The sequence below is a fragment of the Aptenodytes forsteri genome, unplaced genomic scaffold (genome assembly GCF_000699145.1).
Source record: "Aptenodytes forsteri isolate BGI_AS27 unplaced genomic scaffold, ASM69914v1 Scaffold445, whole genome shotgun sequence".
Classification (NCBI taxonomy): Eukaryota; Metazoa; Chordata; class Aves; order Sphenisciformes; family Spheniscidae; genus Aptenodytes; species Aptenodytes forsteri.
Genome location: NW_008794421.1, coordinates 26,508 through 51,781, shown reverse-complemented (window position 1 = coordinate 51,781; position 25,274 = coordinate 26,508). Strand labels below are relative to the sequence as shown.

Here is a 25,274-nt window from a genome sequence, read left to right as displayed (position 1 = left end):
TACTCACAAGTGTAAGGGCTAAAATTAAGTCTGGATCCTACCTAAGCTCTGTGAAATAGTTCTTTATATTTGCCCTGTACATTTGCACATGAGACACCCACTACCTGACCCAAGGGGAGAAAATCCAAGCTTGAGATACTAAAGATATAACTACATGGCACAGTGCAGCAATTCAGTGCTATATTATGCTCAGTTTAAAATCTTAAAAGTGAAACTGCCAAATAAAGGCAATTTAATATCTAGTTCTGATTTTCCAACTGATTCTTCATACTTTATTATGTTTAATCTTCCTTAGGAACCTTAGAGTATTAAAAGTGCATGTGCACTTAATTACACAGAACTTTCAAATAGTGGGTTTTTTTCCCAATGAGAAAAACTGTTCTTACTGTAAAAGTGTGACTGACAGTAGCATATGGATTCGATTATATTAAATCGCACACAGAAGCAAAGAGTTTTCAGGTCTGAATCTGTAGCATGTATTAGGGTGAAAAATGAGGACAAAAATGTCAAATCTTTGTGAGGAAACATAGTGCTGACATCTTTATTCTACATGAAAATAAACACAAAATGGCTGCCAGTCTCTCCATGCAGTGAAGTCTTAATATATTAAATGATCAGCTGACAGAAAGAGATACGACAGAAACATAGTTGTCTGGACTAAGAGGCCAAGCATCTGTAAATAATAGTTGCAAGTTGCAGCTGCAGTTCCATCATGTATTTGTACTAGTCAAAAGTAGAGATACGCAAAAGTGATGCAAGTTGTTCATTCTTGTTGCAAGAGAATGTATGATTTCTATGAATGTGTTCTTACGATTCTCCATACATAGTGCTCTCTGGCCATGGGAAAAATGGCCATACTGTCCTTTGTTCTTGAAACTGTATGCATGGAAACTACCTTCATTAATCCCTTCATGCTTTTTACACCTTTAACTTTGCTTCATTCTCCCAATAACTTCATTTCCTTAGAACTGGAAAGAGGTTTCCAAATTTCAGAATAAGATATAAGTAATGTTTTTCAAATCTGCTCTATCATAATTCAGAAGTCTAAGAGCTTTGGCAAAGTGAATCTATCTCTCTTTTTTTTTTTTAAATCCAAGTCAACCAAAATGCACAAAAAAGAAAAAGGGTCAGAATGTATCAAGTAAAGAGTAAACAAAAGTATATGCTTGACTGTATTATCTTAGCTGATACATTATATTAGCATCAATTGGAGACTATCTGTTCTAAAATGCACACACATTAAAGGGCAAGTTAAACATGTGATTGCCACTGACTTCCTGTTCCCAGCTCTTAATATTTGTGTAAATACAGGTTTTATTTTACTTTCTTACCAGTCGAGGTCAAAGCTTGTACTTAATGGATTCCTGGTTCACACAATATATTTGTTTTTCATTCTATATCTGGTAATAAAATCTGTCTGATTATTAAATTAATAGAGCTGTGATGTAACAAGTGGCAAATAACTTTTTTCTAAGTCTGGTTTGAACATTAATTACAAACTACAGATTTACTTCAGCTGCATGGCAATTATGAGTATAGCAATTAGGAGAACTTAGGCTGTTTCCTGTTCATGTGACTTAACTAAGCTAGAAACATTTGAACCACAGCTGCTTTCATGTGTAATGCTTTCCATTCCTTTGCTGTATTGTATGGAGTCAAAATGCATGCTGCCCAAGAGAACTGCTGACATATAATTCACGGTAATTCCTGAATTCCTAATTAGAAAAGGAATACAGGTTAATTGTTAAAGCCCAAAAGCTGAAAAAAAAAATTGACCTGCGCTTTCCCAATTTTTTTCTCATAGAATAAATGTTCTCCATGCTAATACAACCCAGAGCAAAAAAATATGTTAGGAATTAAAAAAAAAAAAAATTGTATCAACATTTTCTATTTCGTCAAAAAAGGAGCATACCAAGTTTGGTTTTAGTTCAGCATAAAGTCTAATCTGTCTCTAGACTTTGATATGAGGTCATCATGAATAGTCAAGAAATAGCAAGAGGTCATACCCTTATTCTCACTACTAGAAGCAAATGAAAATGAGAGTCAATGTCCGCCTCTACAGACTACTTAATCACTAGAAGATAAATTTGGCCTTAAGAGATACTGCACAGATTTTGTTCACAATTATAGTGTTTGAGGGAAATTTTAATTAAAAAGTCATATACAAGTATCAAGAGATAGAAGACAGACATGAATAAAGGAGACACTCCCTCTATGTTTTCTCTTTCCACAATTGTATCATTCTGTTCTTTTCTGACAGCACTGTAGCTAAAACGGCCAGAATTTAGGATTAAGTGTTATAGAACAAACTGTGCAGCCCAGATGGCTCCAGAGATCAGAATGCAAACCAGTTTGAATCCAGCATCAACAACACAGAATTCAGGAGCAGAAGAGAATGTGGGAGATGAGAGCAAATAGAGTTTGCCTTCCCTGTGTTCCTGTGCACAGGAAGGATAACACGGTATCATGTGAGAGCGCACTCTCACAGTGGCTGGCCTTGCCTTGTTTTGTGTGGAGTTTTTTTTTCCCCCACATGTTTTACTCCAGAAGCATTTCAAATATTTTGTCCAAGTTTGTCTTCAGGGCAGCAGATATGCTTCAGAGAACTGTGGGAGTGGCAGGCTTTCTCAGCCTCTCATGTTGGCAGGATACGAAGAGTGAATGACACCAACCGAGGTCCCCACAGCTCTAGTATCTGAGATATTCATCAAAGTGAATGCCAGAGGCATAAAGCCAACACACGGGGAGGTCTCAGGCCATTGTCCCCAACAAATTATAATTAAAAGTTAAGTACCAATTGATGAAGTCTTTACCACTTTTAGAGGCATGTGTTTAATTATTTTCTACATTTTTTTCTTAACAAGTATATGGGAAAGACTTGACTTTACAGTCATTTAAGTACAAAAGTACTTTTGGAACAGTGTAAGAGTACTACTTTTCGAACAGTGAGAGAGTGCTGTTATTTCTTAGTTTGTATTCACTTTTCATCTATGTGCACTGTAAAACAAGAAATTAAATCCTCCATAACACCTATAGCCACTGTGTCTCTGTACATTGCAACAAAACATAATTTACATTGTTAAATGAAATTTTACACTTAAATATCTGTAGTCTGATACACAAGGACAGCAGAGCTGGCTCCAAGTGAATGGCAGCCCTAACAGTCTACCCAATAGCATTTTTTTCTGTTTGTGTGTGAGGTATCTCATCTATTTTGAAGACTGTATCTGAGAAATTCCAGAATTATGGACCATTTTCTAGGTACTGAGAAAGAGAATTCTCTTGATTTTGGTGACCAAAAGGAAAGCAGGAAGTGTGGATTTCTACTAAAACCATAAGGTGGATTATTTAGTGTCTGATGGTGCAATCACACTGGGCTTCTTTTAGGTACTGTTCGGGGAAGGAGTTTAAGTGTACAAAAAGCATGAAGAGAGGCGGGTAGAAAGGCACATAGAATGAACATAAATATCAGGGGATTCTAAAGGTGGGACATAGGCTGAGGATAACGGCGTAGCTGGTTATGATTTTTTGGTGAATATTTCTCAGCCAAAAATTTCTTATTTACCACAATTGGAACATTCTTAGAGTATGTACCTATTCTACTGTCAGTTTCTTTGGAAAGCATCTTGGCAGCAGGGGCAACCAGCTGGCTATGTGGTGCCTGCCTGCCCGATAGCCTGACAGCTACTCAGACAACTAGACAGGAGCCTCTGATCTATGCAATAAGCTTAGCCTAGAGAAGCAGCAGTGTATGAGATCCTTTGCTCCCTGGCTAAATTACCTGAAAAATAACAATGAGAAACAGGCAGACAAAATGGGAGCTTGTTTTCTTATATTTAGCATAATAATGCCAATTATGTTGATCTTTAGGTTTATTTTGAAATAGTGGACTGGTAATGAAATTACCTTGTGTAAGGTGAAGCACTAATGCTTCCCCATTTCATTCTGACTTGACTAGTCATTGCATCCCTCTTTTCCTTCCTGTCATATGTTCACAATACTGAATTTTCTGGCCTTTATTTAAAGAGTTTTATGTAAAATACCTAATACTCACTACTTGCCTTTCTTTATTTAATTTTTCACTTAAGCTATTTTTTGTGAGAACAGAAGACCAGGACATAAAATAATCAGTATGTATTACAGCGTAGGAATATTTCCTTTTAACTCCTTTCCACTGCAGTAGGGAAATAAAAAATACTCCACTTTTTTCCACAATAGTACAGAGAAAAGGTTACTCAATTCTTTTTTTGGTTGTCCATATCCAGGACAAAATTCTCATTCATTCATTGTTTAAAGCTTTGTTCAGTCTGTAGCTAAGTTCTGTTTATATTAATAATTTGAAAATTTTGCATGAGAGATACAGTCAGCTTATATACAGTTATCCCTATAGGAATTTAGTGTTTCTGCCTTATACGGCAGAGATACTACTGTTCAGTCAAAATCTTGAGTGAGATGGATGTGCTTCTGCTCTTGTCAAATGCAAAATTCTTTAAGGAAAGTGAGATATTTCTAAGGAGCCTCCCCATTTGTGACTATTGCACAGTGTTTAATTTACCACAATGTGATCTTACCAAGATTTAAAAATGGATTAGATACTGAAGGGAACATTCTGCCATACCTACTGTGAAATTTCTAAGGCAAATTTGCGGTGCTCTTTTGGACAGGATGATGGATAAAAATTGGCCTGAAATCTTCATGTGGCAATCCTATTTTCCAATTTCATGTTCGAAGGATCTCAAACTTCTTTCCATGTCTGTATTCATGCCAGATATGTTCAAATATGCATATAGTTAAGGTATGCTAATAGAAAATAGTCTATTTGATTGCAGGTAGAAATTGAGATTGCCCTGCCAGTCATAGTGAATGTCTTAGTCATAAAGATAACCCAGTTGTATTAAAGAGCCTTATTTTACCTAATTCTGACACAGCATTTCTAAGATATGGTATATCCATTGTACATAAATGATGCTACCATGAATATTCTAAAATGTTTGTTTGAAGGCCAGCCATCTACAATAATTTGGAAGCTGAAGTATGTATGATTTTAATAGTCTCACATTAAACCAGTGTATCTTACAATGATTTAAAACTTGAATAAGATAGAAAATCAAATATTGGAGCTCAAAGAAAAAAAAACCACACCAGATTAGCTGTTGTGTCAGATTGCTATCAAGCTGTAGCCAGTATCTTTACATACCAGAAAGAGCGAAGGAATCTTAGAGGCACAAGCTTCAAAAGTTGGAAATTACTTGAACACCCACAAGGCCTAGGGCTAATTAAACGCTGTATTTTGGTTTGACTCTTTATAAAAATATGTAGCTATTTATCCAAATATATGCAAGGCTGCTAAAATCATACACAGAAAAGGAGTATATTACTGGAAGTGGAATATTTTCTTAGGGACCTTCATAAAAGCATCAAAATATTCTAGAATTGATACACCTGTAATTTCCTAGATGAATTAAACTGTGCAAGATAGTCTGTTATTTAGTTAAAGTGTTATGACTCTCTCAATATGCATAATTTCTAGCTTAACGAATTCCTTTGACATTCCAAAATCTTCCAGAAGTATACATGATGCTGGAAAGTAAACTATACCTAAACACTGAGAAACTTTTACTGGATAATGTATATGGCCAGAATAACCCCTGCTCACCTGTACAATGCCAGTTTCTGACAGTTAATGTTGTTACTAAATCAGTTATAATTATGACATGGGAAAAAAGCCATTAACTAGAGGCATCATTCTCTCACTACAGCTGGATAGACAATTTTTCACAAGGCTCTTCCACATAAAATAATTGTCTATGTACTATGGACTTAGTCACTTCTCATAGTCCTGCAGCAAATGCTTTTAGCTTGGTCTGGAGTCCTGACTTAAATGTAGTCACAGATGGCCACTTTTGATTAATTGTATTTACATCATCATTGGATGCCCTCATAAAATAACAAATTACTTGCTGAATCATAAGTATTTAGGCTGATTCAGTGAAATTCTTTCCATAACAGCTGAAGGTAAAATCTTTATCCTGACTTCTCAGATAGAATAAGTGTCATATAAGAACATTGCTACAAATATGGGGAACTGAAAACAATATTTTGGATAAGTATTTGTAATAACTTTTGCCAGTATTTGCATTTCATAAGTTCTTCTTAAGGTTCATATAATAAAAGCATAAAAGGTTTTGGTAAACATAAAGGCTACAGAGGAAAGCTTGAAGGCATGGTAATGGAAGAGGAAAATTAGCTGTTAGGTGGTATATAAAGGCTTTGGTACCTTCTCACGCATTAACAGTGATCATAGTTTCATGAGGTTTTAGTCTGGTATCTTTGATAGCAAAAATGTTGCTCTCAAGTGCCCAGCTCTGGAAATGAGCAAGTCATGGAGTAATCATTTATATCAGCTGTTTTAATTTATTACTGCTTGACAGAAAGATTATGGAGATATGTAACAAATGAAAATAAATACCTATGTGACAACAGTGATGAAACTTTTTCCATCTTTTCTGTCAGAGAAAGGTAAATTTCTGTATGACACTATCAGTGATCAAGTTTGAGTTGTTAGGGAGCACTACAGTTCCTGATCTTCATAGAGCAGTTATTTCCTAAAAGTGTGAAAAACAAAATTCTGGTTTGGATTTCATTAGTAAGAACTTAGAGCTGATTTGCCAGAAATAAATGTAATATGTACACTTGTGAAACCTTAATAATTACAGATTTATAATTTCTGTATGACACTATCAGTGATCAAGTTTGAGTTGTTAGGGAGCACTACAGTTCCTGATCTTCATAGAGCAGTTATTTCCTAAAAGTGTGAAAAACAAAATTCTGGTTTGGATTTCATTAGTAAGAACTTAGAGCTGATTTGCCAGAAATAAATGTAATATGTACACTTGTGAAACCTTAATAATTACAGATTTATTGTAGTATCAACCTAATTATTGAGACTGTTTTGAGGACTTAATATTTTTGCACTTTGATCAAGATTTTCAGAAGTGACAAGTGATACAGGGTATTTATGCTGACACCTTTTGGAAAAAGGTCCTGTTTATTCAGAAAGTGCTGAGCAGTTATCATGCACTTTTAAAGTATATGAACTCCCGCATCTCAGAAGGTAGCTACATAAAAGTTACATACAAGATTTAAATATTGGAGTTAAATGGTAATTCTCACATTATTACATTTAATTTTAAAAGTAATTTTAACTACATTAAGGTGAAATCTGTGAAAAGGATCTGTAAACAAAAAAATGATGCATCAAGTGCAAGAGAGTCAAAGGTGATGAGATTGTTCTTGTCTTATCTTGTGGAGGATTTTAATACTAAATGTTCAGAATCCAGTTGAAACCATGGGATATGCTAATGATCAGTATGTAGATGTGATCAAATACTTGGTGTAAAATTCTTTCTTAAATGTCCGGGGTTTAACTAAACAGATTTTTTCTCACTGAAAATAATTTTTCTTGATTTTGTTCATTTACTTTTTTTGTTATAAGGCAGATACAGAAAATTTTCAACAGAAATTTTGGAATTCAGGGTCACAATTCTATTACCAACAACCGTATACTTTACCCTTCAGTTGGGGGGGCAGGGAGAGGGGAAGAAAAGGCAAAAAAAAAAAAAAAGGCAGACCTTAATTTCAATTAAAGTTTAATGTTTTTATTTTAATTACAACCAAGTTCAACCAGGGTTGAAGTTACATTAAAGGATGGTCGCTGTCTCTCCTGTGCTTCTTCGCACAACTCAGAAGGGATAACTCTGAGAACATGGTGAGGAGCCAGTTTTTAAGCAAAAGAATGATGCCAGAGAAGGACAAAACAATAAGAATGCAGGAAAGTAATTAATTACATAACATACGTATTGCATAGGTGAAACAGGAAAGGCTGAAGAGATTCAGATGGAGAAGTAATCCATACCTTTTATATTTTATGGGGACAGTTGTCTTCTAATTAGACTATTTTTTCTTGAAGTAATTACTTCAAGACTTCAAGACTAGCACATTTTTCACTGTGCTAGTGAAAAATGACAGGATCAAGCAAGTAAAGTTCTTCTTGTATTGTGTCAGTTCAGTGGTGGCAGTGATACAGTGAACATATCCAGTGCACTCAATGTTTCACCTCTGATGTGGAGAGATCCAAGTAGTGTAACAGAACTGGAATTGATCTTTTGGGATGTTGGTGGGAAGGTGGAGATGAACTTGTCAGAGTTGCCAAAGTACCGCTGTGCAATAGCCTTTCCCATTTTGTAACATAGATTGCCCTCTGCCCTTGGCAGTGCTAAGGTGGTAGGCAAGAGTTTACTTAGCTCCCCTGCAAACTCAGGAAAGAAGCTGTATTATTCCTGTGCTTGTACCATGGACAGCCCTTTTTACTGAGGCAAAGTTTATCATTTTTCTTAAAAAGTCACACAAGGGAGAGATGAACATTATCACTCAGGAGAGCGAATAAAAGTTAATGAAAGAAGAGTTAATGAAAAAATCTGAGATCTGCATCTCTGTTCATCCATGCCTTACCATCTTTTATCCACACATTCTCTCCAGCAGTTCCAAAACTCCTGCACTTCATTCTTCCACTTTGTGTACTGGTCCAATATTATTCCTCTCCTTATCAAAGACTGATTGTAATTTGTATATTATTTGTCTTCTTGCATATTGCTTTTGGGTATAATACCAAATTTGTTCAGTAAATGAAGTTAAATGTGTTTGAGCTGTTACAAATAGAAGCCATTATAAAAACCTTGTAAGAATGATAATGAACTGGGAAGGTTTGTGTTTTCTTTTTTCTTTTCTTTCTAAATGGCATTTAGGTGTGTTGAACTTGATAAAGAGGAGATCCTGTTTGGCGGGTGCTCTGTTGTTGCAATTTCTGAAAGCCATGTGAATGAGGGAGGGCATTGCAATTCTATATATAAAGCATCCAAGCTTGAAGAGGTAAGCCTAGAAAGTGGCAGCAGCAGCGCTGCCCATTTGGAACGGAGGAGAGTACTGAAAAAAACTCTCCAGTTAGGGCATGCATCATGTTTCCGACAGTAATACTGCTCATCTTCTGCAGTTTTCTGCAATCTGCCGGTAAGTCTAAGTTGCCTGTCTTCCTCTTGGTATGATTTGAAGGAAAATACGCAGGTATTGAAACAAAGTGGGTGACTCCATTGTAATATTACAACACATGAGGTTCAGGTCTTGCTCTCCTTTCCCATGACCATCAGAATTAAGTTTACACATCTCCCTCACTGCATCTTAAAACACAACTGCATATTTAATAAATACATGACTGAAATAGAACTATTTGTTCTTTTTTTAGAAACGTGGTTACTGATTTGTTGGATCATTCCCTAAAACTGGTTCCCTAGATACAGGGAATATTTTTTTAATGGACTTATGTTGTGTTTCCAAGCTGCCAGGTGCCTTCATCTTTCAGATGTTCATGATGCAGTGCTCTAGTGATGTCATTGTGGAAGCTGTATATCTTCTGTGAGAGTGATGATCAAAACCTTTTTCCTTTGTTATGCAAACTGCAAAAAGTATTAAGTATGAACTATGGGATGGCATTACTTTTTTGAAGAATGATGTGATAGAAAGAACCCTGTGCTGGAAAACAGGCAAATGATTCCAGTCTAAAAATTTTGCATGACTCCTAAAGTATTCCTCCATGTATTATTCAAAAGACTTCTTTAGTCTTTTAAATGGCTCTGTCTTACTTTTTTGATCCAACCCATCTGAATATCAGATGACTAATTTTTTAAAAAGACTTGACAAGTAACTTCATTGACTCTGTAGCTACTCTGCATTCTTACTCATTCCTCTTCCTGTAGTGTTTTCAATAGATTCTTTGAGAGTGAGCCTTTTTTGCCATGGTTTGGCATTGCTTAAGATAATGGTTTCTTTTTATCTCTTCTGTATATTCTCTGTAATTATTAGTTGTTACAGTTCTGATTTCAAGAACATGTTGCAAGCTGCTAAAAAGCATACTTCACTTGCTTTAGTTTGAACAAAGTTAAATTTATTTCTTCTGTATTGTGTTTACTACATTTAATGAACCATATAGTTCAAATTGCGCAAGGACATGTATTACTCTTAAATCACTGACTTAAACTGTAGCACTAAAAAAAATTAAAATATAAGCAACTCAACCCTTTTGTAGACTCTCAGAGCCAATTTCTAATCTCAGTTATATTGGTATAAATCAAGTATAACTCCATTCACTATATTAGTACCATTTTAACCAAGATCAAGTCAAGTACCTGAACGTGGGTCCTAACCCCAAATGCAGATGCCTGCAAGTTCTTAATCTACATGACTTCATATGTTAGATGAGTAGATGTATTACTATAAATACTAATATTCGCAATCAAATGGAAAATTATTGTTGACCCCTACTGAGCCACAAGCTTTATGTATAAACTTGGCAATTACAAATAGGGCCTCATCTATAAAGAACTGTGTTGTCTAGGATGGAACTTCAGTTGAATTTAAACATAAAAGCCTAAAAGTGGGATCTAGAAAATTCTTACAGAGCAGTCTTCTCACTTTGGGATGTATCAACATTTCGGGACCTTGAAATGCCATGTGAGGTTGGAGACTATGAAATCAAATAGAGATTTCATTCTGTCAAGAAAGATTTTGAAATCAGACAATTTTTGGAGGCATATCTGAACCATAAGAGGTTGATCTATATGTTTTAAAACTGGCCAACATGCGGGATGCTCATTGTTTCTAAATCTAGATCCAAGTCTTGTCTCTTTAGAATGAGTTAAATCAAAGCAAGGACTCCAATTCTCCTCATCATGGATCTGCATCCAATTTCCATATCTTGAGTCTGTCTCTAACTAGAAATGTAAATATTCATTGGAAGAACATATACTTGATGTGAAGTCTGATAGAAACTGGAAGACCCTCTTCCTCTTTCCCTTGATAACTCAAAAAAAGCAGTAAACATGCATTAGCCTGGTTAAAAAAAAACTACAGAAGTTTAAAACCAGATTAAAACTGTTAGTTCTAGCTTTTACTTAATAAGAGATGCTGATTCATTGATTAAATTGAGGCTTCACCACTTTAGGTATTTCAATAGTCAAAACCGTGCATGGATCCTTAAGAGAAGTTTATGTACAGTCGTGATATTTTTTCTTACTAAGTGTGTAACTAGGAAGTTACCTTGATTTCTGCTGTTCAGCCATTTTGTTTTAGAAGAGACAAAGGGAGTTAATAATTTCATATTGAATAGAAATCATCATGAACATGTGCAACTGATTACTAATATTACAGCTATGACTCTAGCCCTACCCTTGCTCTTAACTTTCATTTTAGGCTTATATAATTTACTTTAAAGCTCTTGTCTTTTCCAGAACTCCTGACATTACGACATTTCTTTTTGTCCCAAATGAGAAGATAAAAACTGAACCCTTTACAGAACAGAAATCCCATATTATTTCTGTTTGGAAGTACAAAAAATATTTCATTTCAATTTTTTACATCAAACAAATATTTTGCATTTAGCTGATGTGAATTACTTTGATTGAAGTAGTTACAACATAAAATTGTATTTTCTCATAGAGATGTCTCATAGTAACCGCAGTATAGGAAAAAAATGACTTATTTCTTCACAGTAAGTCAGGTTCCCTGTCTGGATTGTATTGCTGTCATGAACTAGACAGACTGAACACACAGAAACTGCACTTTGACAGATATAATTCTCAAGGAAGTCGGGCCAACTAGAGTAGAGTAAGAATTGAAAGTAAAACTTCCTTTACGTAAGAAAAGTGAAAGTCTGTTTAAAGTTCTATTGAGCTAATTCAAAATAAAGTATTTCATGTCAACTCAAAATCATCCCATTTCTCAAAGGAAAACAGAATATTTGCAGTAATAGTAAAATGTCAATAAGGAGGATTTCAGTAGTTTAGAAATTTCATTTACCACTAGGACAACTTTTTCAATGGAAAATTCCTGAATGGTTGCTAGATACAGCTTCTATGTGGGGCCATAGCACTTGCTGCATCTATACAATCTACCATTTCATGTGGTTATGAATGGTTAATAAAACTGCCAGGATGATTTTACTAATCTCTTCAGAGTTAAGTGTGAGAAAAAGAATGTAAATGCTGAGAATAATTACCGTACTGTAATTAGTTTAATAGTTTGATCTGACAGAATACAGACTGATTGGCAGATAGCCAGCAAATGGGTCTGTACTAGCCATTCTTTGAGCAAAATGTTAAAGTGAATTTCATATCCTTAGTTATTTTCAGTATAATTCTTGCACAGCTCCATGCAATCCAGGATGATTATTACATTCAATTTTTTAATCTAAATATCAAACCTGGAGTATTTGTAACATTTGGTAACTGTTTGACGTGCTTAGACTTGTGAATTTTGAGTTTGAAAAGCTTACAAATAAGCTTTGTAAACCAAACATTCTGTTCTGATCTAAAATATTTGTCCATAAAGTATTAGACTTTTTGTTTTACATCAAGCTCTCTAGATAGATCTCACTTGAAATAGTGTTTTAGGCATATGTTCAATTCCTGCAAATCAAATAACCTCTGAAGGCAGCTGTTACATGCTTTTAAATCCCATTAATGTAGTGTTTCTAGTTTGGGATTAAACTGTAGTGATTGCAAAACTGTTAAACCAACAATAATAGATTATTGAACAAATGGAGATACCAAAATCAAGGGGTTCAAAAAAGGCAGCAGCAACTCTAGATGTAAAGAGTGTTAGCTCGATAGTCACACAAACTGACTCCATTACTTTTTGTGGTGTACTTACTGTGATGCATGCCTCACTAGGAATTTGGAAGGAGAGAGGAAGAAGCATGCTGTATTCTGGAGATGCCTGCTGAGTTGCAGGCCGACCACGGAGATTGTACTGAAACACTGGCAAAATTTCAAACAATTATTGGCCAGTGCTGACCAATTATAGAGGACAGGGCAGCATGAGTAGGATCTACAATGATTTTCTGACAAGTGTGTCAGGCAACTGTGGAAGTTGAAGTACTGGCCATGTCGTGAGTATAGCAGCTTACAACTCAACAGCTAATGAGATTGCTTTGTGCTGTTTCTTTCTTGTGGAAATATTCTTGTTTAGTTTATCAGGAAGTTACTATGATGATAACTTATTCCAACTTAGAAAAATTATGTTATGTTGTACTCTTGAGTTTCATTTTTTGTTTGTGGAGCACTGTCCCATTGAAATGGACACAATATCTAGGAAGAAGGATAGAGGGAACATATCTCACTGAACTTCTGCCTTGGCATTTACACCACAGATAGTCACCTAAGGTTTCCCTTACACCAATGGAAAGAAACAAAATTTTTGTGTATAATCCATTTGCTCCATGTTAGACACATATTTTGCAAGTCAAATTATACTCATCAAATTTGTATTTACTTTCACAGCCTGTGAAAAGAGTCTAGACAACTGGCTGAGATGAATGTCATTTAAAGCTACTAGAACAACATTTGGGGTTGGCTTCTGTCGCTGAACTTACATCCTTAATTTATTTCCCTTCTGTCTAAATATTCATTGTATACAATTCCACCAATGTAGTATTTTAGCTCTTAAAAGCTTAGATTAGTTTACCCAGATAACATCTTTTTCAATAAGTATTATTTCAGGGAAGAACTGAGGCATAGACTAATGGGGAAGTTGGAGACGTCTGGATCTCAGATTCAAAGCAAAGGCATGTGCTGAAACTCTTACTCTCCAAAATGCCCTCTTGTGCCTTAATCTAGCCTCACATACAAGACAAAACCTCATCTGTTTTCCTACAATCCTTGAGATACCACATGATAAATATTACTTCACATTCAGCAGCACAGCGTGGAATTGGCTAGAGAGTCTATTACAGTTGGTGAGCTCCCTAGGGGCTTTTATTCTCTTCAGTATATAAGGAAGCAACAGAAGCCTGCAGAGCTGTAGTGTATATATAGATATGTATGTATACTTGGCCTGGTTTATGTGATTAAAGAAGCCTTCTGCCATAACATACCTTCCTATTTTCTCTCTTGCAAAAGATCCTAAACATATAGTAGAGAATTCTAAGGTTTCTACAGGATATTTGCTCCTGCTATCTAAGAAATACTGGACCTGACAAACTTTAAAAATGAGTAGCACATTTCTGAAGCACCCCGGGTCCTTTTTCTTACAGCTTGATTTGGTTGTTACTATCCAGCTATTGACTCTATGAAAGCTCACTCCATGCATGCATCACCTCTGTCCCTGCACAAGGCTCATTGCTTATAGATTGGCTGTGGCAACCTTTTTCAACATCTATCTTACTCTCTTCGCACTTTGGGCAGGAAGCAAGCTGCTAGGCAAAAGAACCTTTGGATACGTATGAGGACACGTTGCAGTTGTGCACACACAGTAGGTCTGGGTCTGTGATGGAAGAGGGACCATACTATACTCCACATTTGCTAAACGCTCCTTGGCTTCTCATAACCAGAACAGGCTTTGTGAAGAGGTGTGTGGAAGGGAGCAGGTAACAGCTTCCATCATTCTGCCTTAACATGAGCAGCAAAGGCAAAAACTAGGCCTGGGGATTTCCCACTCTTCAGCTACAGATCCCGTGATTCTTGTGAAGAACACATGGGACATTACTTCTCCCATATTTTCACAGCTTTGGCTCTTCCCTCCACTACTTCTACCCAGATGGTGGAATAAGAGTTCAAAAACATGAGGAAAGATTTATCCCACCTTTTTTTAACAAGGAACATAGGATTTGAGGATGAAGTACAGGAAATACCATATTGCGTAGGATTTCTGGCAGCTTTTGGTAACATTTTACCAGTCGCAGAAGAATTTTTTATTACAAGATGAATTATGTGGTTTTCCACTATAATTTCTATTAGTTTTGTGTGGCAGGACAGAATTCATATGTGCTGACCCTGCTTTGACTTGTACCATGTTTAAAAACAAATAAATAAATATACCAATATTCAACTTCCTTGTGCTCAGAGGATAACATCTTGCTGATGTCTTCTTCCTTTCACAGCTTTTGAAGGAAATTATTGGCCTCAATTTTTTCTCAAAAAACAGAAAGAATCTCTGCAAAGAAGTAAGTGCCTGACATGGTAACGTTCATGTTGCAACTATGAGTAACAATTCCATTCAGCACTAGTTCCATATTGCAGAAGACACTGTACAAAACACATAATAAAAATAAGTCCTTGCCTCAAGGAGCATACATTTTAAAGCATTAGTTTTAGAAATTCTGAATGAAGAGTTTGCCTATAAAAAGGCAATAAAATATGTTGTCTCACTCTGGTAAGCTTTGCACTAATTGGAAAGTGCTTTTGTGTGCCATGCTGGGGTTTTGATGCCTAAGGATAGAAACTGTGAGCAGTTTAGTAGCCTTCCACATTTAGAAATTTGCTATTGAGGTCATTTGTGTGATCTGTTTGATTTTCATTCCTGCAGATTACTGCCTAATATTATCTAAGAATTCAGGAAAAGGATTCTTTTGATGCTGCAAAATCCAGGAAATGAAATAAAGCTGATTCTGCATATAGACTAGGTCTATGAGATTATTTTAAAAATTCCAGGTTAAAACAAATTTATGTGTGAGTGAAAGATAGGAATATGGAATACTTCTTCCTCACCTTTATAGCCAGCAGCCAGTGGGGAGTCAGGGTATGGACAGATCTCCACTTCAACATCCAGCTGTGCCAGCTGAAGCTATTGTTGCCACAGTTCTGGTAGTTTCCCAGAAATTTTCCCTTAAGTCCTAAGAATGGCTTGTGTGCATGCACCCAAATCTGTAAGCAAAATTAACTCCAACCACCTACTTACTGCAAATTTGTGCTAGTCATTCTGAGTCTAAGAAATAATAATTAGCATATTATAGCTTTAAAGTACTAAAAATATTAGCTATCAGAAGTACTGTTAGAAATGTGGATATAATTAAAATGTTAACTGATAATTAAAATGGTAACTTTTGACAGCGGTGATTGTGGTATTTTCTGTTATAAATAAATTCCACTTTAGTTCAAAAGGAGGCTGGACAAGTACTTGGAAGCCAGAGCACAAGCGGGGTAAGCAGAGAAATCCCAATAGCCTCACAAAATCCCCTGAACTGAAAATAATTGGAGACTGAGAGAGTATCTGGGGAAGTATATGTGCTTGACCTGATGGTACTCTTCCCTTGGGCTGTCTTCTAATGATCACTGCTGGAAATAAAATACTGAGCTACATCAACACTTGGTCAGAACCAATACTACTTTTCACAAGTTCTTTTCTGAAGAAATGTGAGGTACTGACTTTTCAATTTAAATTTCATTCATTAAACATTTAGTTTTCCACATCCATGACAAGAATGAATAAATGTCATCATGCTAACTTGATATACTATATTTTACAGGATGTGCTGTTCCTCTAAGACAGGATACAGAAGGCTATAACCCTTCTGAAAAGACACAATTTTCACTAGATCCTTTCTAAAATAAATATGGATATCAGTCCTAGTATTCTGAACAATTTTTCTATCATATTGTATTTACAGACATTCTTCCTAGTAATCCATAATCTTAATGTTTTACATTAAAATACTGTGCTTTACTGTTGCATACTGTTAAAAAACAACTCTGGGTACTCCAAAACTAGATGCATTTCAGTGGTTGACAATGAAATTCTTAATCTAATTTAGGGAAAATGCAGAGATATAGAACAAAAAGAATTATATAAAATGCAAATTTATTATAATGAGAAGCATTTCTTCAGGCAGAAGCAGCAGAGAGTGACTTGAATTAGGTGATTCTTCCTAGTAATCCATAATCTTAATGTTTTACATTAAAATACTGTGCTTTACTGTTGCATACTGTTAAAAAACAACTCTGGGTACTCCAAAACTAGATGCATTTCAGTGGTTGACAATGAAATTCTTAATCTAATTTAGGGAAAATGCAGAGACATAGAACAAAAAGAATTATATAAAATGCAAATTTATTATAATGAGAAGCATTTCTTCAGGCAGAAGCAGCAGAGAGTGGCTTGAATTAGGTGAATTCTCATTCAACATAAGCATGGAAAAGCTACATGAAGTTCATCCTAAAGGTAAAAATAGTTGAGTACTTGTGATCAGCCACAAAAAAAAAATATTCAGCAACTCAACTCTGTCTTCTGTCTGTTCTTACAACAAGAGGAACAGTGGGACATGGATATACACAAATTAAAAGAAAATCCCTAGATATCACTTAATAAAAACTGAAGTCAAAAGACATATATATAATCTAGTTTTAAACTTTCTTGAGTTATTGACATTCCCATTTGTTATTTTTCTCTGAAAATATGTAAATAAAAACAAATACACTGAAGGCACTCCTATATTTATAGAAAGGGGCACCTATTGCACTCTGACCATTGTGCAACCCCAGGTAATCATTCCCTGGCACACTCTAAAAAAGCTGGGGTTTGTTGGTCAGTATCACTTAAGCACAATATATTAAACTAACTGGAATTGGGCATGAAGAATCAATGATAACAATTAGCCGATTCCTATTTTCCAGTCAGATGTTCTGGACAGCACAGAAGTATGGAAGAGGAGTACTTTTTGCCAACATGTAACAGCTTATTGGGAAACACTATTTTCTACGTGACCTGAATAAAAACAGTAGCATTCTGTAGTCATTTGATCACTCTTTAAGAGTAAAAAAATGTTTTGGCTTTAAAGCAGTGAATATAAATTGCAGGTAGACTTTGCTGAACTTACCCGATAATTTGTGCTTCTAAGATATATTCTAAGATACCTGTATATACCTTTCATATAACTCCATAAGCAAAAATAACTAAAAAATTGAAAGTAACGATCTGGGTCTGGAAATATATAACCAAGGACATGATTTTACTTATTTCAGTAGTTCTATCAACTTCAGAGGGACTGTTCAAATGCTTTAAGTAGGTATAGAAATATCTAACATCAAGCGCTGGAGTTGTATCTCTTTTAATATGATTCATTTCAACCTCTAAAATCTGTCCATTCAGATGAAAAGTGATTAATTTTTAAAAATGAAAACTAATTGAAACATTTCGTATATTTACAAAGCTGGCTGGAATTTTGTCACACAAACACAGAGCCAAAAATGTGGGGACTTAGAAGCTGGGCTTTGAAGACTGTCTTTGGATATCTAATGATCTGACTGTGCAATGAATCATGATACAGTAATGCCATAGATAGCTTCATAAATGTTGTGCCTGAGATGTTAAAGGTCTCTCCAGTAGCAAGCTGTCGCCTTTGCAAACAGATTGAGTGGACTGAAATAAGAAGGTAAACCTTTATATTACCCACGAAGGAGATGGAAGGGTGTTTCCCAAGCTAGGAAGCTAGGGAGCTCTCCTCTGCTTACAGTAAATAAGAATATTGTTCTGACTCCAATTATTGTTTCACTTCCTTACTTGAGATAAATTTTTGAGGTTACAAAAAAAAAATGGCTAGGGTGTTGTTTACATAATAAATCTGAGTAGAAACTTACTAGCTTTTCCTGCTGTTTATACTTGAAATGGCAATCAGAATGCACAAATAGGCTGTTAGGAGACCTAAATCCATTTTTCTCTTTCACTTTTATAGTTTTGAGCAAGGATTCCTGTTCTACCTGGGGTGGAGGGCATTTTTCAACCTTTGATAAATACCAGTATGACTTCACTGGGACCTGCAACTATATCTTTGCAACTGTATGTGATGAAACCAGCCCAGACTTCAACATTCAGTTCCGCCGTGGGCTGGACAAAAAAATTGCAAGGATCATTATTGAGCTGGGACCTTCTGTTGTCATTGTTGAGAAAGGCAACATTTCTGTCAGGAGTGTTGGGTAAGATTCTGTGATGAATGGGGAAAAAGTGTTTAAAGGAGGCAACAGCAGTTGCACTAAAGACTACTTTGTATCAAAAATGAATTAACAAATTACAAAAGTTAGCACACCTAACTGGACTCCACTCCCATTTCTTCCTATCAAGCATTCACACTCTCTAGATAAGTATTTCATTTGCAGTTATTTGAATCAAGCTTAGAGTACATTTGTGTAGGCAAAGGGATTAACTAAACTTCTCAGACCAAAATAGTTCTCACATTGAAACTACAGTCTCCTAGATACTACCAGTCTGCTTATGCTTATCTCTACTACAAGCACACATGAAATGGCTTACACCCTTTAGTAGATATTAGTTGAAATTCTTGTGTTTTGCTTAGAGTTCATTTAATTTGAGACTTAGGTAACTCTGAACCCTCTGTGCTGAAGATAGATATATAGGCTACAAGAGAAACTTTGAACTATACAACCAACAGAGAAATATTGGAGGGGCTTACAAAGAAGTCCTTGTGTATGAGACCACTGACTGTTCACATTATTCCAAGGATTACTATGTCCAGAAAACAGCTGTTTTACTGAGGAATTACACTGATGGGAACCTTTAGGTTCTGCATCATTCATTCTTCTAGACAAGTTGCTCCCATACAAGGAAATTTCTCCAGGGAATTTTTCAGCAGTTTTATCAGATAGGCAGTGTTGAATTTTTGTCTGTGAGTACATGTGGATATGGTAAATAATTAACTGTGGATGATCTGTATCTTATTATACTTACCTGGGTACAACAACCATCATGACAAAAAGACAACTTGCAGCTATACCTTAATTTAGCAAACTGTATTTAGAAAAAATTCCTTTATTAGTTTATGTTCCAGGAAAACTATGTAAATCTATGGGCCTAACCCAATGAACTGCTTTTTAAATTTTTGTCCTGTATTCACAGGAACCAAATGCCATGACTGACCTGGTCTAGTGTTGCACATAGCCCTGCTTCAGGTGGAAGGTTGGCCTGGGCAACTTCAGAAGGTCCCTTCCAACCAACTTTTCTATGATTGTATCACATACTTACTGAGTACTTAGCAAAATATATTTGTTCTTTAGTGGTGTTAGTTTGTAGCATTAGCTGCAAGGATGAAAACCTAATTCTGCTACAACGTTCCCATTATGGGTTTCTCTAACCTTGTCAGTTTTCAGTCATAGCAGTAATTCCTATATTAACAGGCTGTAGTCCATAGAAGCCCTTCAGGATAATCAACAATAGCTCTACCACACAAACTGTACTGTTACAAGTTCTTGAAACATATAACTATACCCTAATAAAACCATACCAAGTGAAGATGCCAAGTCCCGTGCAAACATTTTCACTGGCATAATCAGTATGCAACCGTCTCCTGGTGATTCTTCTAGGAAACTGCTGACATTGTTTTTCAATCAACAGAAATTTTTAATGTATCTTGAAATGTTACAGTTACAAAGGAAAAAAATTCTATTTCATGTTGCTGCAAGTACTCATATTGTATGTGTATTATATCTAAAAAAGATAACTAATACCTGCATAATATTGGTATGAGAAGGTCAGTTTCTCTTCTCGCCTCATTACAGTGTCATTAAGTTGCCTTACACCAGCAATGGAATTCAAATAGCACCTTATGGACGCAACATCCGTCTGGTGGCCAAGCTGATGGAGATGGAGCTCGTTGTCACGTGGAACAATGATGACTACCTCATGGTTAGTAAAATGCTCTCATAAAGCAGAAGAGAAAATTCTCACTGGCTTACTGGAGTGACAAGATCTCTTTAGACTTAATGGGTGCTTTTTGCATGTGTTTACTATTTGGATATTTATTCTTTTCCTGCTTCATCCGTTCCTCTTGAAATAAACAACTTTGCTTTTTATACCTGCATGTTCCTTTCACTTCCAGCATTGGTAGTTAACTAAAGCCACCAATGTTGAGATTTGTGGGTGCTTTCACAAATGTTAAACTTTCCTCAGGCTATTCCAGCAGCTACAATGTTTTGCTAAAGGGATGTTGAGGTTGTTTAAAGTTGTCTAGAATTTCATAGTGTATGCCACAGTTTTTTCATTTCTACTGTGCTTCCCCTGGACATCTTTTGTTTTCAAACATATGGTGCTCCTACCAGCTCCTTTGTTTCTTTCCTTTTTCTGAATCTTTTAATGTTTTCCCTCCAAAATCCCTGATATATTTTAGAGAAGAGGATACATTTTCTCAGCATGACCTGTGATATTAATGCCACAAAAGACACTGAATTCTAAATTGGTAAGTTTGCTAAAACAGGGAGACTGTTATGTAATAAATTGCCTGGGAGATCTACCAGCGTTACTATCACACATATAACAGGAAATGCTACTGTGATGGGTACACACTATATTTTACATGTAGTCAGATTATTTCCTCTGATCTAAGGTTTTCATAATAATTCATTGATTGTAGCCAATAGTAATATTACCACTTTATTCTCCAGAGAAATAGATAATTGAATAACCTTCTGAAAAGAGATTTTCTTCCTGTAACCTTCATTTTCTTAAGAGAACAAACCTGAAATTGGTGCTCTGTCAACAAAGATATGAGCAAGGAAAAAGCATAGTTTCCTTTTCTATTTTTTCTGGCTCCTTAGAATATTATCCCCCCTCAATTCTCTGCAAATGTCTTAGAATCTTATTCTTTTATTAAATAAAAAAATTGCAACAATCACTATTTGCCTATTGGGAAAAAAAGTTACTGCTTCCAAAACTTTTCCTCCAATCAAGTCACAGAAATTAATGAGAAGGATCACCTTTAATTGGATCCTTGAACTGAATTTATTTGAGAAAGGTAATGCTGTATAGATAATTTTACTTAGAGTGATCCTTTTAAATGTTTTGTTTTATTTTATTTTAGGTTTTGACTGAAAAAAAATATATGGGAAAAACCTGTGGAATGTGTGGAAATTATGATGGTTATGAATTGAATGAATTTGTGAGTGAAGGTAAGACCTAAGGACAGGTCAGATGGAAGGAGAACTAGTAAAACTGACTCAAGGTGGAAATTTAATACTGTACTAACATTGCTCTGACTGCTCACTCAGTTTCAGAACTGAGTAAAGCATTCCCATAGGTCACCAACTTACCTATTGTATGATTATGCTACACACTATTATTTGTTATGATGATAATATTGTGGGTTCCTCAGACAAGTGATAAGAACTCTCTTATATTTTAGAAACAGGTGGTAAGGATCACACTCTCTCTCACCTAACTTTCAGAAGTCTAGGTTCATAGCAAGGCACAGTGAGGGAAATTATTGTTAGACAGAAGCAAGAATGAGGCTATAATAAAAAGAATATAGTGGACAAGAACATTAACAAGTAGTGTGTCCCAATACGGGTGGATCTTTAGAGCAAAATAGTTGGTGCTGATGACTTGACATCTGCGCTATATGTGGTTTGGGGGGTTCACTTCAGAGTGACTCTAATCTGGTCTGTTGAACTAATGCCCATTAGCAGTTGGAGCTCATTACACATGCCCTTGGAGCACATCTTCTGGCTTGGTTTCATCTTAAAGGAACTCTGTATGCCAAGACCACTCCACAATGGAAATCAAATTGTACGGCGTGGGGATGTTTGGAAGATTTGTTTTAAAAGCACACTGCTAATCTGAACTACAGTGCTAGTGTGGAGACATTAAATCACACAGTAAACTAATCTCAGATCAACACAGCCAGATGCAGTTTTCTATACACATCACAGAAAAGAGTTCTAAAAAGTATACAATATTTTTTGGGTTGTGATGAGTTTAACGCCACATGTAGGGGAAAATATAAGAATGGGGGATGAGGAGAAGAGGCATGTATTAGCAGCTGGCAAAAGATAACAAAGCTGGCAGAAAAACAGTAGCAGCTGGTATCATGTAAGGTAGTAGATGTGATAGATTAGGAAATAGCTCAGAGAAATGATCAAGGTGATGAAAGTATGCTTTACTGAATAGACTGCAGGTAAAGGGCAAAAGAGGTAGTTGTTATCATCAGGAAGATTAATTAGTAGCAGCTTTCACAGTCAAAGAATATAATCTGAGTTTTGCTACATCACAGCAACAATTAAACAAATCCATGTGGGCTTTTTCCTGACAAATTATAACCCTTGAATTTACAGGTAAATTGCTGGATACATATAAATTTGCTGCATTACAAAAAATGGATGATCCATCAGAGATCTGCCTGTCTGAGGAGATATCAATTTCCACCATTCCTCACAAAAAATATGTAAGAAAGATCTTCTTGTCTTTTCTGCAGTATGATTCTTAACAGAGGTGGAAAGATAGATAGAAACCAACAAGGGAGAGGCCGTGGATTCATAAAACTGATTTCCATGAAAATGGATAAAGTCAAAATTTGCATAGCATGATATGAGAAAGAAAATGAGTTCTTTGCATTAAAATACGTTTTGAAAAAGGCCTGTGGGCATTTTTGAGGCTGGATTTATATCACTCATATAAACCTACCAGCATTTAGCTCACAGCTTTCTGAAATTTCATGCAGGTCGTCACAAGAAATTCATGGAAACCAGTGAAGCTTTAAAGAACTTTTTATTGAACAGCTAGAGGCATGACATTATAAGCTGTACAGACTTGAAGACATTCAACGATGCTTTAAACATATTGCCAGATAACAGCGTTCATAACAGGGCCAACCACTATCAACTGCTATCACTTCCAGTCCTAGATGAAAAGAAAAATCAGTGTACCTGAAACATGATGCATCCATGTAACTATGGTTGAAAGAGGAAGCTTGATAGCAGCAAAGAACAAAAAGGCTTCTATTTCTTAGATTTTGCAGATACAGGAATCAAATCCTACTTAGGATGATCCTGTTAAGTTGTTTCACCAGGGAAACTCAAATTTTGCATTCCCACACAGATTTTACGGAATCACAGAATGGTTTAGCTTGGAAGGGATCTCTTCAGATCATCTAGTCCAACCCCTCTGCTCAAGCAGGGTCAGCTAGAGCAGGTTGTCCAGGCCAATGTCCTCGCAGGTTTTGAGTATCTCCTGGGTGGATCTTCCAGGCTGAGGAGATGGAAACTCCACAATTTCTCTCAGCAACCTTTTCTTTTTTCTACCTAGGAGGTCATAAGGTCACCACATACGTAATGGCAAGTACTCATTGCTATCCCCTAAAAAGCATTTCAATTTACATAGAATGATCATGCTCTTTGGTTCCGTTTGTACTTCCTCACAAGACTATGATCTTACTTTGCAATTCTCATGTACTTATTTGTATACAGTGTATAGGTTACTAATAATTACAGAATGCTTAAAAAGTTTTCTCTTGAAATAGGAGATTTTTATTCTTTTTTCCTTAACAGTTTCATCTTATTTTTCCAGCAGCGCAAGAATCTCTTAGTTTGAACATAGAAACCATTCCTCTTGCTGAGAAGTTTAGCTTTCATACTACAGAGGAAGAGCCAGCCAGAATCTTTCTGAGACTCTCCTTTTCCCAGAACAGAAAAGCAGAGAAACATTAGTTTTGTAGCATCTCTTTAACAAGAAAAGCAGGAATAAAGAACAGGAGTTTCTGTGGGTCCTGTGAGGAAGATACTTTTCTGAAGAAGAGGGTTGTAAATATTACTTGTATTTATACTGAAAAATTACTTTGATCTGGTGGAGAACTTCTATTGGCTGGGAGGTTTAACCTTTTTACATTCTTTCTCTTTGAGACCTTATACTGCAGTAGGCAACATGATAGGCAATACAAACATATCAAATGTTTGCTCAAAGGGGAATGAATGTTGCTATCTTCACATGGGGGATGTTTGTCCTGGAACTGAATATCCATGAGACAACATACCCCCTGCCTGTAAGATTCTCAGCCATTTTTAGGGGGATTGATGGTACCGAAAGAATGACTTAATTTTCAACTTAATGAGAAGTGGAACTAATTTAACATATCAAGCTCCTTCTATTATAAAATGGATATATATTCTCTTCTATTCGTGAATTTCTCATACATTTTCAGTCAAATGCATATTACTAAACTGTAGGGGAAAAAAAGCAAACAAACCAACAAGAAAATCATAACTAGCAGTGATATTCTATTGTGGTTTTCACACGGGGGAAACACTACTAGGAACAATTTTCTTTCTCTTTTTATTTAGGCCACTATTTGCTCTCAGCTCCTTAACTTGGTGTCACCAACCTGCAGTGTGCCGAAGGATGGGTTTGTCATTCGTTGCCAGCTTGATATGCAGGACTGCAGTGAGCCAGGACAAAACAATTGCACTTGCTCTACACTGTCAGAGTATTCAAGGCAATGTGCTATGTCCCATCAAATGGTGTTCAACTGGAGAAGTGAAAACTTCTGCTGTAAGTTCAAATGTTTTATTCATAGCAGATTGTACTTAACCTTGCTATATCTTACACAGAGGGAGAACGATGATTAAGTGGAATTTAAATCAACTGATAGAAAAGTCTCTACTGTCTTGAATAAAAAA

The 25,274-nt window shown here is 35.8% G+C and overlaps 1 protein-coding gene across 1 annotated transcript in view; it reads left to right on the top strand.

Annotated features, from left to right (window-relative positions):
- Positions 1 to 17,012: 17,012 nt before the first annotated feature.
- Positions 17,013 to 25,274, top strand: part of MUC6 (mucin 6, oligomeric mucus/gel-forming) — a gene marked incomplete at its 3' end in the record, with an annotated part of 34,311 nt that continues 26,049 nt past the window's right edge. The window contains 6 exon segments of the mRNA XM_009289464.1: positions 17,013 to 17,043; positions 18,554 to 18,794; positions 20,391 to 20,517; positions 21,689 to 21,776; positions 22,938 to 23,047; positions 24,939 to 25,146. Coding sequence (XP_009287739.1) covers positions 17,013 to 17,043; positions 18,554 to 18,794; positions 20,391 to 20,517; positions 21,689 to 21,776; positions 22,938 to 23,047; positions 24,939 to 25,146 — 805 coding nt within the window.